This window comes from Melitaea cinxia, chromosome 11, assembly GCF_905220565.1.
Source record: "Melitaea cinxia chromosome 11, ilMelCinx1.1, whole genome shotgun sequence".
Classification (NCBI taxonomy): Eukaryota; Metazoa; Arthropoda; class Insecta; order Lepidoptera; family Nymphalidae; genus Melitaea; species Melitaea cinxia.
The window spans coordinates 10,097,741-10,115,169 of NC_059404.1; the positions used below are offsets into that span (position 1 = coordinate 10,097,741).

At 30.6% G+C, this 17,429-nt stretch overlaps 1 protein-coding gene across 1 annotated transcript; it reads left to right on the top strand.

Annotated features, from left to right (window-relative positions):
* Positions 1–15,479: 15,479 nt before the first annotated feature.
* On the top strand, positions 15,480–16,719 carry LOC123657750 (probable salivary secreted peptide). Its single transcript, XM_045593264.1, has 2 exons — positions 15,480–15,734; positions 16,234–16,719. Exons 1-2 carry the CDS (start codon positions 15,543–15,545, stop codon positions 16,381–16,383), a joined length of 342 nt encoding a protein of 113 aa, XP_045449220.1. The 5' UTR covers positions 15,480–15,542; the 3' UTR covers positions 16,384–16,719.
* The last annotated feature ends 710 nt before the right edge of the window (positions 16,720–17,429 follow it).

The window sequence follows — 17,429 nt, forward strand, 5'->3', positions numbered from 1 at the left end:
CTTACATGAGTGAAGAGGTATTTGCACCGAAATAAAGCGTTCACAGAATCTTACAGTCGGGTACGGAAAAACATTCACAAGTAGACTAAAAATAAGCTGATTTTTCTTTATTATTTAACGCTTTAGTTAAGAGCATTAACACTCGAAGCCTCTTCCGTCTATACATGTCTACATAACAGAAATAAATACGGTTACGAGAGTATGAGGTCCTTGAGTAGGACTTTAAATTCACTTGACTGACACCTAATCTTGGAAATATTAGACCTATAAAGAAATTGTCATTTATAAAGTTTTAAGTAAGAATTTGATTATTAGACTTCTGTTTGTTAGAGATTAAGAGGAAAATCAGAGATAATATTATTTAATATATTACAAATAATCATAACTTTGTACTGCTAAGCTATAATGGGTCAAACTGCTGGCCGCAGCTATTTTTTTTTATAAAATTTGATCCCAACTACTGATGAAGAGATTTTTAAAACTTATTTAAAACAAAATACTGTAAAACAAAAAGGTAAAAAATTAGATCATAAATTTTAACGTAAATCTCAACGTTACAAAGCAGTGTCATAAACCTTTCTCGTTAACCCTCAACAAAGAACGGTACGGGACAAGATATAAAAAGGCTTCTAATATCGAAATCAATATTCTTATATAAAAATGACAATGACATGGATAGCATTCATACACCGATGCTTTCAACCGAGCACATATAATTCACTTATCCAATGAGCCACATGTGGTTATACGAGCACTCGCCAGATTGAATCGAGACCAGGAAATGTATGAAACGTAATGTTAACCCCCGCGGAGCTCCAAAAAACTTAGCTCAGAAAAATAACATGCGGGGCCCAATCGAACACGAATTATTTATTGCTATTGAATTCAATTGATATCTCGTATCATAAATACATAGCCATAGTATCTCGTACAAGACAGCATTACACACAATACGAGTATATTATACACAAATACAAATATTTTATTTTGATATAGTATTTGTAGTATTTTAAGTGATTGAAAGTAATAGCAACCATGTTTTATTGAAGTAAGACTCAGCAAATACCTAGATCTGGCAAAAAACCATGTTTTATTGAGGTAGGACTCAATATCTGGCAAAAAAAAATCGGAGTATCGTGACTGGGGAAGTACGACAACGTCGACAACCTAAAGGATCACAGACAAATAATACTAATACCAAGTATTGTTATTTCTGTGGTAACTGCGGTAGCCAGAGCTCCTGGGGAGGGTCGGGGTTAGGTTGGCATCGCACTTACAACGTTCTTAGTGTTGAAGGCGTCCTCAGGCTACGGTACTCGCTCATCATCAAGCTGTGGTATAATGGTGCGCGTGCAATGTCGGCGGCGCCTAAACATCGACGGTCGTGGGTTCGATTCCCACTCGGAGTGGATTCACCTCAAGTGTGATTTTTTTAAATAGAAATCATTTTTAGAGACTCATCTTATATACGTATATTATTACGGTATAATTACGTCCTGATATGCTTGTGATGTGTAATATTTTTTTGTATATCACATTGACAAATTTTAATTATTTTATATTATTTTTTATAAAATTAAACATTTGGGTGAATACGTTACAAATCACTGTGCGTTTATCTTATTATAACATAAAATTAACACATCCAATAAAATGTTTCACTTTAAGTTAAGTGTTTTTTTTACACTTACATATCGATATACAAACCCATCTCTCTCGGCAGTACAACTTTAGCGGCCAATAATCATGTTAAATTTATATTCAAATTGATTTAGATACAAGTATGATAAAGTGGTACATGAAAGGAGAATAACTTGCAAGGGTACGGTAATGTACATTATACCGGTCGAAGTCAATTACTAGTTTAAGGGCACTTTATTTTTAAACAAATGAGTTTTTAAGATATGATTTAGTTTTACATGTTGTGTTTAATGTTTTGATTTATTCTACACCTTTATTTATTAACTTTACAGATTTTGTCTTTTGTTTTGTAATAAACTACATTACAATTAATCTCTTTTTTTATACAACGATTCAATTTCTATTATGACGTTTTGAAATACTACACATTCAATGTAACTGGAGATTTAATAAAAAATTGTCCATGACAAAAGTTAAATCAATAATTTTCGTATACGCTGCACATTTGTTTAAATAGAGTTACATACGTGTGTATGTTAGGGACAAGGGGCAGTGTTTTACGTCAGGATCAGCGAATTTCCCCGGAGTGCGGTAAAGCCGCCTGCAGAACGACTCAAAACTTCGATTTCGGTTTGATATGTTGGGCACCTACTGTCTATACCTGATTGGTATCATCTAATGTAACCCGAGATATGTCTCTCTTAGACATCAGTATATCATGATGTTCACGCAGTACTGATGTACTAATACATGAATTGAATATAGGATATTGTGTATATACTTACATATAAATAATAAATAAATATCTACACAATACACACACGGTCATCTGTTCTTAAAGTAAGCAACTTAATGCTTGTGTTATAGGTAACATCCGACTGATATAGCTACGGGCTCGGGGTGGGAATCGAACCCACAACCCCCGGAGCAGAAAGCAGGGTCACTACAAACTGCGCCAACGGGCTAGTTACGGCAATATAATTTTGAAGATACTATTTTTTATATTACAACGATTACAAGTCGCATATATAAATTTACATTAAAATGTTGTCATATTGATTTTAAGTACTACGTTAATACGATACGTCTATATTATAACTACAATGGAAATCCCATTGCACTCATAATAAAGTAAAGAATATAAAGAATCATCATCATAATCAGTCGTTTTAGTCAGAAGCTTTTTTTTAATTTAATACATGAGTTAAAAAATAAATAAAAAGTACCTACCCCCTTTTTAGTTTTATATTAATACTCTATAAACTGTAAATTCTATCACGTAAATTTATTATGTAACCTCACAAAAATAGTAATCAGTACAACTGGTAATAAACTATTTCAACATACAGCAAATAATATGAAAAAAGTCAAAAGTATTTCACTCAACGCAGTCATCTAGATAAAAAGAAAACGCATACCGTTCTTACTTTCCTAAAAACGTTGAAAAAACTAGTGACACTTTCATCTATTTTATCTTAACAGCTATAAATATGTCTTCCGCCTCGCACTAAAATGTTTTACCAACTACCAACTAGCCAATAAATTCAAAAGATTAATGATAGATACGAAATTTATATACTTAAGTACCTGTACCGTGAAATGTAATCTGTCTTTACAGCAATTAATCTTACACACACTCCTTATCTCAGGATTTATAAAACCGTGTTAAATTTGTAAAGTGTTCAATCAACGTAACGTATTGTCGGTTCACGAAACCGAATGGAGGTATTATTTATATAATAACCAAAATAAAAAAAGTTTAAAATTAAAAATAGATTAAAAATAAGAAAAAAAAAAACATCTTTAAAAATTTTAAAATTATTTTAAAAATAGTATAAAGCTAAAGAATTTTTATAATAAATGTTACGAAAATGGGGAAATTATTCTTTATTGAGAGCTTGCGTTGCGTGCATCAAAGCTTACCAAAAAAAATATGTATGATGGTATTGATCACAAAAAAAGTCAAAAAAAGTGTGTGTACTTATGTAAGCAGGTAAGAAGTTATACTTCATTGGCTAGTTAACTTCACGTTGCTAACTTCTTCTTCGTTGACTAGCTAACTTTCAGGGTGTCGGTTTTTTGTGACAGTGTGCGCGCGCACATTAATTGGCTAGCTAACTACACGTTGGTAACTTTTTAACCGACTTCAAAAAAAGTAGGAGGTTACTCAATTCGGCCGTATCTATTTTTTTATGTATGTTCGGGGATAACTCCTTCGTTTTTGAACCGATTTTAATAATTCTTATTTTGTTGAAAAGGAGATATCTTTAGTTTGGTACCATGATAAGGAAACCAGAATTTGATGATGAGATCCCAGAGAAATCTAGGGAAACTCTCGAAAATCTGCATAACTTTGTACTGGATGTACCAATTTTGATGATTTTTAATTTAATCGAAAGCCGACGATTATCATGTGGTCACATTTAAATTTCATCGAGATCTGATTACAACTGTAATCTTTGATAATGCGTATTTACTTGACTTTAATTTCGTCTACCTACGTTGTATTACTTGTCGATATAATTGAAGTCGGTTTTTCTTCGTTTGCCTGTAAACACGATTATTCATTTTTGACGACCTAACTTCAGCAAAAATTTACTCTCATTATTCTTCTAAAATTAAATCATTAGAACCTTTTTATGGTAATCAAGTTTGTTCTAAAATAATGCATTATTTGCGAAGGTGGTTGTATAGGCGTGATATAAATCTAATCCAATTAAATAGGTTATTCATCACAAGTATTTCTTTATGAACAAAATCGCCTTTGATGTCATTCGATTTCAATAAATATCGAAGAAGATATCATAGTTTGAAAATAACTTTGCAACGAATCGCATTTTATTAGCGAGGCATGAGAATACTTGCGAATGAATAAGAACAATCAAGAAGACAATATTACGAAGATAAACTTTGTCTTTTATATCAATTTATTTGAATGCGTAATTTCGAAAATAATGTAAAATCAAATAAAATGACGCCCTTTAAGTCATCGAGTTGCACAGTAATGGTTTAAAAATATTTTAGTACCTTTTAACCTGAAATTAACGAGGATGAAATCGTGGGCAGTTGTATATATGTGTGATAAGTACATGTAAAAGCGAATTTTAACTTAATATAATATGTAAATATAATTAACTAGCGATCTGTTATCAGTTCACAAGACATCTATAAAGTCTTTAAATTACTTAGTGCGCGCTATGATAGCTCTGAATCGGAGCGTCGGTTTCCGACTTATATGAGGAATATCACCATAATTTACCTCACCACATGCTCGTCTTCAATCTGGTATAATTTACATACATGTCATTTTTTGTTGATGTTTAATTTTTTATTCGTTTTAAGTATTATTAGTTGTAAATTTTCAAGTTACCCAATACACTTTCAATAATATGATAATGTTGTTATTAAGGGGGCAATCAAGCATAAAAACACAGAAAACAATAAGTAAAATAAAAAAGTTATGTCAGCTCAAGGCACGAAAACAATAGAAGTTAACATTTGATCAGCATTTCAAGTATGTAATCCGAATCGCTTATACCCTGGGAACCATTATTTCATATGGACATACATATAATATGTCATAATAATTTCAATGGAGCGGTGCTTCTGTAAATTTATCTATTTAGTGAATTAGTATTATTAGTATTAGTAGCTTATTTGTTATTATTAAAACTCGGTATTTACAATACAAACACATGAAAATAAAACGCTAAAGTTCAAGAACACTAACATGCATCCGCAAATACTTAATGAACCCCTCATTTAAAACCTGACACTAAAAAACTCAAAACTCAAAACAAAATATGCATGATTACAACAGCCAGACTATACTAAACACATAATATTATTTAATTTAAATTTTGTCATATATACACAGACACACTCAAACAAAACAAACAAATAGAGACTACTAGTTGAAACAGTAAACTAAGTCGAAGAACCTACATTCAATCTAAAACCTATCTAACACCGGAATTACGTAATGGTTAGATTTTCATTGAATAATATATAATGTGACTGGCTTTGATAACACGTTATCAAAATTAAAATCAGCTTAGAGAAATACGACACACGTGATAATATGGAAATATAACATTTATATATATCAGTCATTGGTATTTCGACTCAGCACTCCACATTGCGCTCTCCGCTTCCGACTTCATCCTAAGCTAAGGTGCGATCTCGCTAGGAGACACCCTTAGAACGAATCTCCACTTTTGTGGATCCTCTTACAGGGCTTACTTTTCTTGGTTGCGTCTAAGTACCCGATCCTCCAACCCCGTGACGTATTTCGAAAAAAATAGGGTTGAAGTGAGAACCACGACGCATTGGCGACGCCTGTGTTTAATTAGACTATAGGTATTTTTTACTTTCACATTATTATTATTTTCGTGTGTTTTTCCAGAAGTCTTCTTTTTAAGTTTTGATATGTACAGAAATAGCTTTCCAAGTAACGATCATTTTTATTTACAATTTTATAATGTACCACTACACTGTTTACACATCAATGATGAGATACGAGTACCAGTGATGTGATGGATAAGTTTTATTATGGACTGAGGTACCGCGTTGTTTTTATTATCTGTCATAGTATATTTGTTTGGAATAATCAACGATGACCACAGTAAATATTTTGTAGCTCAAAATCTTCGAATATTATAAACTCATTTCAGTTCACCTAAATAAATAAAAATTAAATTTATTTTGACATGCGAACATATAATTTAGAGATGAAAAATTCTATAAAACATGTTCTCATTACAATCAAGCTGCGCGGGACCACACCTCGGTGACCTCAGGGCGGGGGCGATGAATTAGCGAGTCATTGTTTTGTTTACTTTTTACACGTCAGCAATTATTATTTTAGACCTGACCGTAATCTCTTTTGTGAACCCTAATATATATATATATATATATATATATATATATATATATATATATATATATATATATATATATATATATATATATCTTGATGGTTTGCAATTAATCATTCAATTCCATTCCGACGAAATAATTTTAACTGCTTTATTTATTTTACAATAATATCTCACAAAAATTCATAAAACTATCATTTAAAAAAAATTAAATTAACATATACATAATGCTTAAATTAGAAAAAATAAATACTATTACTTATTATTATAGGTATGTCATTCTGTATGTAATATGATTTAGTCACAACAAAAAGTATTTCGCTAAATATATTTTTTCAAATATTTTCAGAAAACAATTTATTATAAGAAAGGAATCATCATCAATCGCCCTTTTCAACCATCGCGGAAAGTAGTGTCATTATTCCTTAAAAAGTGGGAAGTAAGAGGCTATACTAAAGAAACGTGTCAATATGATATACAGCCTTTATCGTTATTGAAGACTTCATATCATGGAGAGGGTAGATAAGAACTTTACGTGCACAAATTATTACAAAGGGTGCGTGAAATTCGGTAGCTCCATTGCAATGGATAAAGGATCGTATTAGGGCTGCTCTATTGTTATCTTCCCGCGCCGGAAAACCGAATGGAACCGGTTTTTTAATCAAATCTGATTTTTAAATAAGATATTTTTTGTGTAACATAATATTGTGCCCCAAACACATTGAAAGGAAATGATTTTTATCAGTAAAAAAAATGTATACTACACTACTTCAACGTGAAAGAGATTCTGTGGTCGTGTTCTCGGTCATTCGATTACTTCGAAATATTACAGATAATACTTTGAAAAGTACAATTTTAGTGAAGAAATATACGTTATGATTATTATAATAACCGGACCAATGAAATCAACTTTCCTTACATCTTCTTTTTTTTCTTAACATATTAATCGATATATTAATAATTAAAATGTCCATTTTATAAAGATAAATACAAAACAAAAATACTGATTACATTATTTATAAAAGTAAACAGTCTTATCTTACGGTTATCATGACGCACATAAAACAGGTAATATAAACTCACGTAAGGAGAGATCCATTTAGTGGTATTAAAATTCATCCCATAAACCTGATAGAATAAATTGACTTATCTCCTACGACACCACATTCATTAAGTACAAATAAAGTGACATTGAAAAAGCCGTGTTTGTATCTCATCTCCCTAGAGACCTCTGGGGTTTCGCCTTTACCCCCGAAATGCACCAATTAGTGGTAAAATAAAAATGCAGCGGAACCACGTTACGCGTTACCCCGGGGACAGGGCAGATCCCACGTGAGTTTTAATGGTGTTTCTTTGCTTTTAGGGCGGAAAGTTTTAGTTGCATATGGTCTGCATGTTAAATCTATACGTGGTGTGCGCAAATGGGTGTTTTATTTATAAGTGTAATGTTGTTTTATTGTTTTAATTGATGTACATTTTTTGGGGGTTTGTCACGCTCCAGGAATTGTATTTTTATACGCATTTATACGGCATATTATTTATGCATTTACGGCATATTATTTTTACATATATGTATTATATTAACTTAAAAAAGACCATTTATTACGACTTACTAACGCACAATCTTTCATTGAGTACTGAATCTTTTCTTATCTTTTTAAATACGAAAAACTGAAAGCTACTAAATATGAATGTTTAAAACAAACTGTCTGTCCTATTATTATTTGAAATGAAATACACAGTTTACGTGTCACTATAGCTGACAGACACGCAAACTTAATACACGAACTATCAATACACGCCAAAAACATGTATTCAAAGAAAAATACACTTTAAAGCCATTCGTTAAGAATTATGTTACCGTTTAATATAATTGAACTTATTACATTTTATTTTTCTTTTACAAACATATCAATGCTTCGCGTGTTCTTCATTGTAATACTACTTACAAAACTTTAATCCTTCCACAATAGCGGATTAAACTAAACTATAATAATAAGCGAAACGGCTTAGTATCAAATTTATATAAACTTTGTGTTCCCACCTAATTATAATTGTAAATAAAATACGTACTTAAACTGCACTAACGAGTTGTAAGTATCCACAGTAATTAGATCTAAAGCTTAAGTTTTGGTAATTATTTTGTTTTCTTTTTAAATGTTATATTAAAAAATGTTGTCTTAAGTATAGTATGTAAAGATAATAATAATAATTTGACTCCGATTAATGTTTTTAATATCAAAAAAGGATCAAACATCATTAAAGTCATTTTATAACTCTCCACACTTTTTAATAAATGTTAACTTTATTTGAGATTATTTTTTTCGATGTAAGGGATTTATATATATTCTTTTATTTGATTTATATATTGCCAGTTTTGGTAAAATTTTAATTTAGTAAATGTTATTACTGAGTGCAACTTTGATTTGTGTATGTGGTGTTTGCCTATATAATTAGCTGTTGCATTTCGGTAGGATATATTATTTCTCAATGTTAAATTACAACTTGCTAGCCTAATATATAAATATATAAAACCTTAAATAATTAGGTTATATTTTACAGGATTTATTATTTACCTTTAAGCTGGGCACTCGGTTTGGTTTTTTCGCACCGGAGACGCTGCTGCCAGTCTTCGGCCTGTGTATTTCAATGCCAGCAGTTGGATGGTTATCCCGTCATCGGTCGACTTTTTAAGTTCCAATGTGGTAGTGGAACTGTGTTATCCCTTAGTCGCCTCTTACGACACCCACGGGAAGAGAGGGGGTGGCTATATTCATTACTGCCGTAACCAAACTGCAGTACATCTCTTCAATATAGTGTAAAAAATATGTTATACTTTATATCTGTTTATATTATAATAATAAATAATATTTTAATTCTGGTCATGTTTTTGTTACACATAAAACTTTCTCATTTAATCATTTAACTTGCCTTTAACGATTGTTACACATGAATCGGTCAGCATTTATTGATTTTTATTACAATTTTCGTCGTACTTTTTAAATATATAATAATGTTGTATTATAATTAAGAGTATAATTTACTGCGTCCACGTATCGCGAACACGTTGCTTTAGTGAAAATAAAATTAGTTTTTCCACATAAAATGTCATCACGCGACGTAATAAATAATAACCTTTATTGTTACGCGCTACAGCTTGTAATATATTTAGAGTTATAATAACAAAATCAACCAAATTAATTTCCTTTTTATTAATTGTATTTGTTTTGTAACGTATTTTATTACTTTTTGTAATTAATTAAATGTTGCTTTTTTTTGTTATTTACTTAGCACCAGTGTCCACAGAGAGTCATAAGTAAGTAAATATTACACGATTTTGTTAATGACATATAAGTAACGAGGTTATCGTATAGAAACACAAACAACTTTAGATAAACGCACTTTCGCATAAGAAATTTTGATAGTTTCTAATTAATTTTCTTATTCGACCAATACAGTTCACTATTATTTGTTGTTTTATATGTTAGTATAATAATATCTTGTTATATAGGTATACAACTCGAATTTAAAGTTTAAAATGTTATCTTAAATGTAAATTAATTTAATAACTGTGAGTAATGATAGAAAATTTCGTGTTATGGTGACGCCAAAAATGATGGCGATCGATTTGTGCTTAGGGATAATATATCTGTGTATGGGTTCGAATATTTGTTCTTAGTCCTTAGAGACTCACTACCGTGTCGTAAACCCGTCAGTTTGGTTATTCACATAAAATATCAATAACTATTAATAATGTTACTGTCACCCCGGAGTGCAGCAGCGTGACGGATTAAGCTCTAACTTTTCATTAAACATAAGAGAGATCTAAAATACTAAATTTTGCCGTACGACGATTTAAAGTATTTTTCATTAGTTCTATAGTTTTTTGATAATTTTGATATATAAGTAATTACTAAATTTTTTTGTGCTTATGTTTAATTTTTTTTAGTAGTCTTTTTTCTTTATTTTGTTGAACGCTACAACACATAATTTAGAATTGTAGAATCAAGGCTAAAGTCATTTATTACCCTTTGAGGCGTGGTAATGGAATACTCATTACATGGGTATAACTTATTTATTGTTCCACAAGAAAGAATTAATTTTTCGATTATCAACTTAATGACAGAAATTTTGTTAATGTATACTAGACTTTAATAGGTAATATACATATACTTTGTATGTTCTACAATTTTAATAAGTATAATGTTTGTATTCCTTGTGTGCAAATTTAAAGAAAAAAAAAAGAAAATACTATTATCTAAATATATTTCATGATAAACTTAAAATAATAAAACAAAAATGTTACTCAACTACATAATTACGCAAACCAAGTCAAATTCTTGAACTATTATTACAAAAATAGAAATTTCTGTTGATATTTCTTAAAGTTTTGCTCGACCTATTTAAATTTTTTTAACAATGGAACTCCACAAAAGTGATCAAAAAAGACTAAAAGCGCTGCACTTTAATATCTGACTGGAATGTCAGATGTGAAATGCTCCAGTTTTCTTTTAGGGCTCTTGTACTAGATAGTAAGAATCTAGGTCGCCTTACAATGAGATCAATGTTTACTTTCTACTTGTTAAAGCAATGTTTATTTCAATATAAGCTTTCATGTATTACCAATGCTCTAGTGTTCTATAACAAACGTATTTGTACTGTCACTTATTACTTTGAACTTTTTACATTACGGTTTGAAAATTACTTTTAAAAAGTTCAAATTAACTTTTAAGGTATTCATAAACACATACCAAAGCTAATGTTAAAACTAGTGGTTTTAAGAAACGTCGAAAAATAATAATACAAGCATCATGACGTCACTGTACACATATGTCTCAAGTCTCATCTAGGGCTGTGTTTGCAGTTCGCAGTACGCTGACTACGTGTGTAACTACTGAGTACGCGGAGGCATAGAAAGCCTCCTTTTGCAGGAAAAAACAAAGGTTTCCTCGTGTCACGCTGTCAAGCAAAAAGATTAAGTACGTCACTCAATGTCACTGAACCCTGTTATTACAGTGTTGCTTTATTATACGTGAAGGATGTAAATTTTTCATTTTTAGTAGGAAACTTTCGTCAAGTAATTATTAAAAGTAAATTTATTTTTGTATATTTATAAATATTGTAATATTTACGGAAAGGTCAAATCATCTTACAACAATTTAGGTAAAATTTTACATTTTATTTACGTAAATTCATAAATGTAGTTGCAGCTTATGTGTGCGTATGCGTTTTTTTTTTATTGCGTTTAATTGCAAAACTTTAAGTTCAAAACTATCACATAAACTCTTTATTATTGCTTATTACAGCACATTTTTCGTGAATTAAATTTTCATAGATTCGTTAAAAGTAACAATTGAAAATATCAGATCCTCAAGTAATTTGATAATTCGATGCTAATGCATCACGTCCAGTGATCGTCTGACAAACAATGACAGACCCCCGGAAATGCAATTAACAATATATTCGTCGGAAAGAGGAAATATCAATTCGCTTGTATGTATGACCACACACACATAAATGCTATCAAAGGATTATAATCTTTATAATTGTAGGAATAAGAGTCCAGGTTGATTACATACAATGTAGTACTGGGAATTGGATGACATGATCTCCGCCCGCTTGACTCAATTATGCCCATATTGCGTGTGTGGTGATACATTGAATGGATACTCTTTTTGTAACTATGTATTATTAAATTAGCAGCTAATATAATTATGTGAGTAAAGCTTTAAAAATCTCACGTTATCACGACAAGTTTGTACAAATTACGTACATTTACTTTCGGCATAATTTTTTCAAAGTTAAAAAAGAACTACACTTTTTTTGTATGTTTACTTAACTTCTTATTTTCAAAATTCTTTTTTTTTTTCGTTAAAATAGCAGACTTTATAGGTGATCATTATTCTAAGTATTATTTAAGTATCAATGCACATCTTAACATATAATTATATACATAATATCTGAAACTGCATGAATAATCATGTCAATATTTTTATGTTTTGTCTGTATATTTCATTTACCATAATTTCTGTATATATTCGTGATCCAAAAGTCTCACAATTATAAAAACAGAAGTTCTACAACACAAGGTTTTCAGAAACTCACTCTTTTAGATGTAAACGATAATCTACTGCACTTTATCATATTTTTATTACACCTTGGATTTTTCAAAGCTCACATTTTGTTTTAAAATACAACGAACGTTTTACTTTCATTATCATATTTAAAAGATTTTCTTATTTCCATTCCTTTGCAAGTCAAGCAAAAACAAGTTTAAGCGAATGTTAAACTGTGTTATTATCTCATGTTATGGAAATAAGAGACGAAAATAAAATCATTGTAACAACCCAGTAAAAGAATTCCATATCCCCTTTAAACATCGGGCTTTCGTCGGATGATCTCACTAATGATGAAGTAGGTACAGATTTTAAAGCGCTGAAACACATTGTACACGGCCTGATAAAATCAAAAAAAAATCGCGTTCCCGTTTGAGTTGTTTGTCGTCACATTAAACAAGTGCTCGACAAAAAGTCGGAAGAACATCAAAGCGAGTGACGTGGCGTCTGGAATAACATCCAACTTAATGCATTCGAGAGCAAGCATGCGAAACCGCGAATTTATTACGACATTTACACCGTCTGATCTGTTTCAAATACAATGCTTCTCGAACCACTAACGTAACGCAACACAAACATACCTCCTTCGACTTTGACGCGTAAAATAAAATGATTTCGAAACACACTCATAACTACGGACGCTTTGAGCTTTGAACTTCGAAGTGAGAACCATCATAGAGTTAGCACGCATGTAGTGACAATGCAGTAGTTAAACATTTCTCGTGATGAAAGTGTAAAACGATTTTACATTCTCGTAACGTCCGCTCGTAGAAATTTATGTCTTTATTCCACTGATCATTATTCAATGGAACGTTTTAAGACTATAGCACTAAAATTAATACTGTTTCGTCGACAATAAAATAAATGATGGTGCTTATTAGCGACATTTGCAAATGTTTATTACGCACAATAACACTTATTAAATGTCACAGCTCTGAGGTGCGACGAAATGAAATATACTTTATTATTTGTAACCATCCGCTTGACTTTATTCTAATCCTTGACATATTTTTATTATTTCTGGGAATCTAACAACATGTATAAGTTAATTTCTTAAGGCATTGATATCACTCTTTTATATAAAGTACTAGCTGATCCCACAAAATTTGTTTTGCCATATACATATATTTAGCCCCTTAATCCCCCCCCTCCTTATAACTTAGGGGTATGAAAAATAGATGTTGGCCGATTCTCAGACCTACCCGATAAACACGAAATTTCATAAGAATCGGTTCAGCCGTTTCGGAGGAGTATGTTAACTAACATTGTGACACGAGGATTTTTTAAATAAGATAAATTTATCATTCTTTTACTAACATTTCATTCGTTCATAGCTGTCACTATTCAAAATATGTGTCAAAATTTTTATAAATTACCTTGTATAAAAAAATACATGTATAATAAATACAGAAATTTAGTTATCTGTCACAGACTTTCTTTAGCAGCTCAAATCAACTAACGGTTATCTTTAAGTTTACTGCCAAAACTGATAAGAACCAATAATTTTAGATCTATATAATAGAGAAACAGTATTTGGTTCTCACCTCCTTGTAAGTATTTTCATACTTTGATCATAAACAATAAACGTGCTTCATCCATCTCGTAGCTGCGGTAGTCTGCACTGACTGCCCGTACCTTTAGCACAGCATTAATAATTGCGCTTTTAAGAATATTGTTCCTTACCCGTTACCTAAAACTATGTAAATAGAACACTTAAAAAGAACTTGCAATATAAAGTCCAAACCAACAGCAGTAGTATAGTTCTCTAAAATTTTTAACTTTTCGTGGGTTTTTATATTCTATACTTCTCTATAACCGCACATAAATGCTATCCCGGTATAACGGTTTTTGTCCGGAAAACGGAGATGTGGTAGAGTATGCCCTGTAGAACTATGTCACAGATCGTCACATCCTCAAATTGTCGGCATTATTATTTTAGTCCCATACTGTACAATAAAATAAATAAGGAATTAAATATTTATCTCCTAACTTATCGTGTATGTAAATCTAAATTGACAAACTGGTTATTGAAATTAAATTAATATCAGGCAGAATAGCTTATATGTGAACAAAATAAAACTTATACACATATACAAACAAACAAACACACACACACAGATACACACACACACACACACACACACACACAGAGACACACACACACACATGCACACACACACATACACACAGATGTACACACACACAGAGAGAGAGACACAAACAGACAGAGACAGACAGAGACACAAACAGACAGAGACAGACAGACACACACACACATACACGCACACACACACAAACACACGCACGCACGCAAAAACACACGCACGCACGCACGTACGCAGATAAATATTTCGTACTTACACACAACACGTCTTTAAATTCCACATCACGCATCCCTTTTTTATTATCATTGTTTTATTATAATTATTTTAATATTGTTTGATCTTTTTTTCCTGGTGATCATTATGTTTGTGTTTATATTTTGTCACTTGTATTTGGTCATCTTTGTGATACGATGCTTTGTGAGGAGGGCGTTAATGACTGTGACACAGTTTAATAATGTAGTTACAAATCGTTTTTCCTATGTACCAAATATTAAATAAATATTATTATTATTATTCTTACAACTAAGTTTCCTTGTACATATCTTCATATTAAAATTAATTTAGACGTATTAAGACCGTATTTGCTTAAAACGAAAACTATCGCAACATATGATTTTAGTTATATAAATATAACTAATAATACTTCGTCAATTATATCTTATTAAGAAACTAAATATGGGAGTCAAGGTTAAACGTGTTTTGAATTTGTTTTCCTTGAATATACGATAAAGACTCAGTTGTGATCGTCTTCTCGATATAATGACACGACGTCTATACTACTATTCTGTGCGAAAATAAACAAAATGAGACAAGTGACTCCATTGTTGTTATTAGTAGCATTACTCGTACATTTAGTGAGTTCTAAGGACCTAGTTGTTGGCACGAGAGTCAATAATTTATTGATATCGACTGAGAAAGTTGTTGTTAAAGGTTATCCACTGATAAGACGAGATAAAGATTACACGTATACCGATCCTAAGCAGAGGAGTATAAAGGTAATATAGAAAATATATTTTATACTTGTTATATATCTTATTTGCTAATAAGATATGGTTAAAAAACTTAAAGTGTATAGTGTAAAACACATTATAAGTTTTTTTTTCTTTTTTTCAATGTTTTCATTTCAATCTTTTGTTTGTGTTCAATGTTTTAAAATATTACTTTTTATGAAAAACTAGATATTCATCGCAATTTGACCTAAAGTATAATTGAATAGCCGTCTGATTGTGTTACTGTTAGTCAAAAACACGTTACCAACATTCCGGTTCTTTAAACGACAACATAATAACATGTAATGTAGACTAGAGAGGTATCTATTTACAAAATCAGAGTTTATCATTAGGTATATTAATCCAAAACAATCTAAAATAATATTTATTAATTCATATAAAATCAGTTTTCTAGTACACTATACCAAATCACCATAAATATGATTGCATTATGCGAAAATTAAGTAATATACTACAAAATTTTTGTCTGACAACGTTATTCCAGGGTATCATCGCTCGTGATCTTAATCGGTCAGAGGCGGAAGTGACGGTCACCGATGGCGGCTTGGGTTCATCTCACGTCACATTACACTTGAAGAGCCCGAGAGGGGAAGGTCTCAACTATCTCATACTTATTTTCACTAATAATAGTTAATTTAATTATAGTAAATTATTTTCAGGGATATTGGTGTTAATTGTGACATTACAAATTAAATTAAACTAATGTTTTGTGACGTATTACTTTTGAATAACTGAATTTTTTTCTCTGTATGAGCCTATGGAACAGAATTTTGATAATCTATTAAATTCCAAAACTAATTTACAAAAAACTACACTAATCTTAAAAATAGTTAAATTCAGTCAACAGCATATTTCACAGTCACAGCAAGTATTGACCTCACTGTTTTATAATTTACAATTGTCTTACAAATTGTTTCCTTGACCTTTACTATGTATAAAATTGAATCAATATAATTTGAAAAGAAAATAACTACGTTGTTTATTATTCGCCCTCGATTTTTAAAATTTAGTATGATTATAAATATGTATTTAGCGACATAACTAACAAATCTATATAAATAAAAATGAAAGTTGCTAAGCGCATAACTCGAGAGCGGCTTGACCAATTCAGCTAATTTATTTTTTGTATGTTTTTTAAGGCCGACGGAAGGTATTAAAATAAAAATAAAAAATAACCAATTAATAAATTATTTTTGTGTTGGGTAGTTTATTCCCTAAAATAGTCTATAGACTACATAATATTTAAGTGTGATTTTTTTCTCAAATTTACGCGGGTAAAATCGCGGGGCTCAGTTAGTAATTAAATAGAACTAATATTACAGTTTCATTCATTTTCAACTCTGTATAAAGAAAGAATAAAAATGAATAAAGAAAAATAAAATAAATTATTAAATAAATGCATATTATTATGTAAATATATGTATGTCTCAATGTATTTATGTATGTGTATGTATATATGTATGTATGCATGAATATGTATGTATATGTGTCTTATATATTATATACTAAAATATTTACTTATTTATATGTTTTTTTTTTAAATAATTATGTAAGTCTATCATGTCGCAGTTTTTATCTATTTATTATTGATTTTTCCCCCTTAATTTGTGCTCATTTCTAACCGCTGCTACTGTATCGTGCCCAGTGCCATCTTGTATTGTATCTTTCTTTATATGTGTC

Bases quoted from the DNA above. Each gene is read 5' to 3' on its own strand.
- LOC123657750 (XM_045593264.1), top strand. From the start codon at position 15,543: ATGAGACAAGTGACTCCATTGTTGTTATTAGTAGCATTACTCGTACAT. The intron at 15,735-16,233 runs GTAATATAGAAA...ACGTTATTCCAG, and splicing joins CTAAGCAGAGGAGTATAAAG to GGTATCATCGCTCGTGATCT.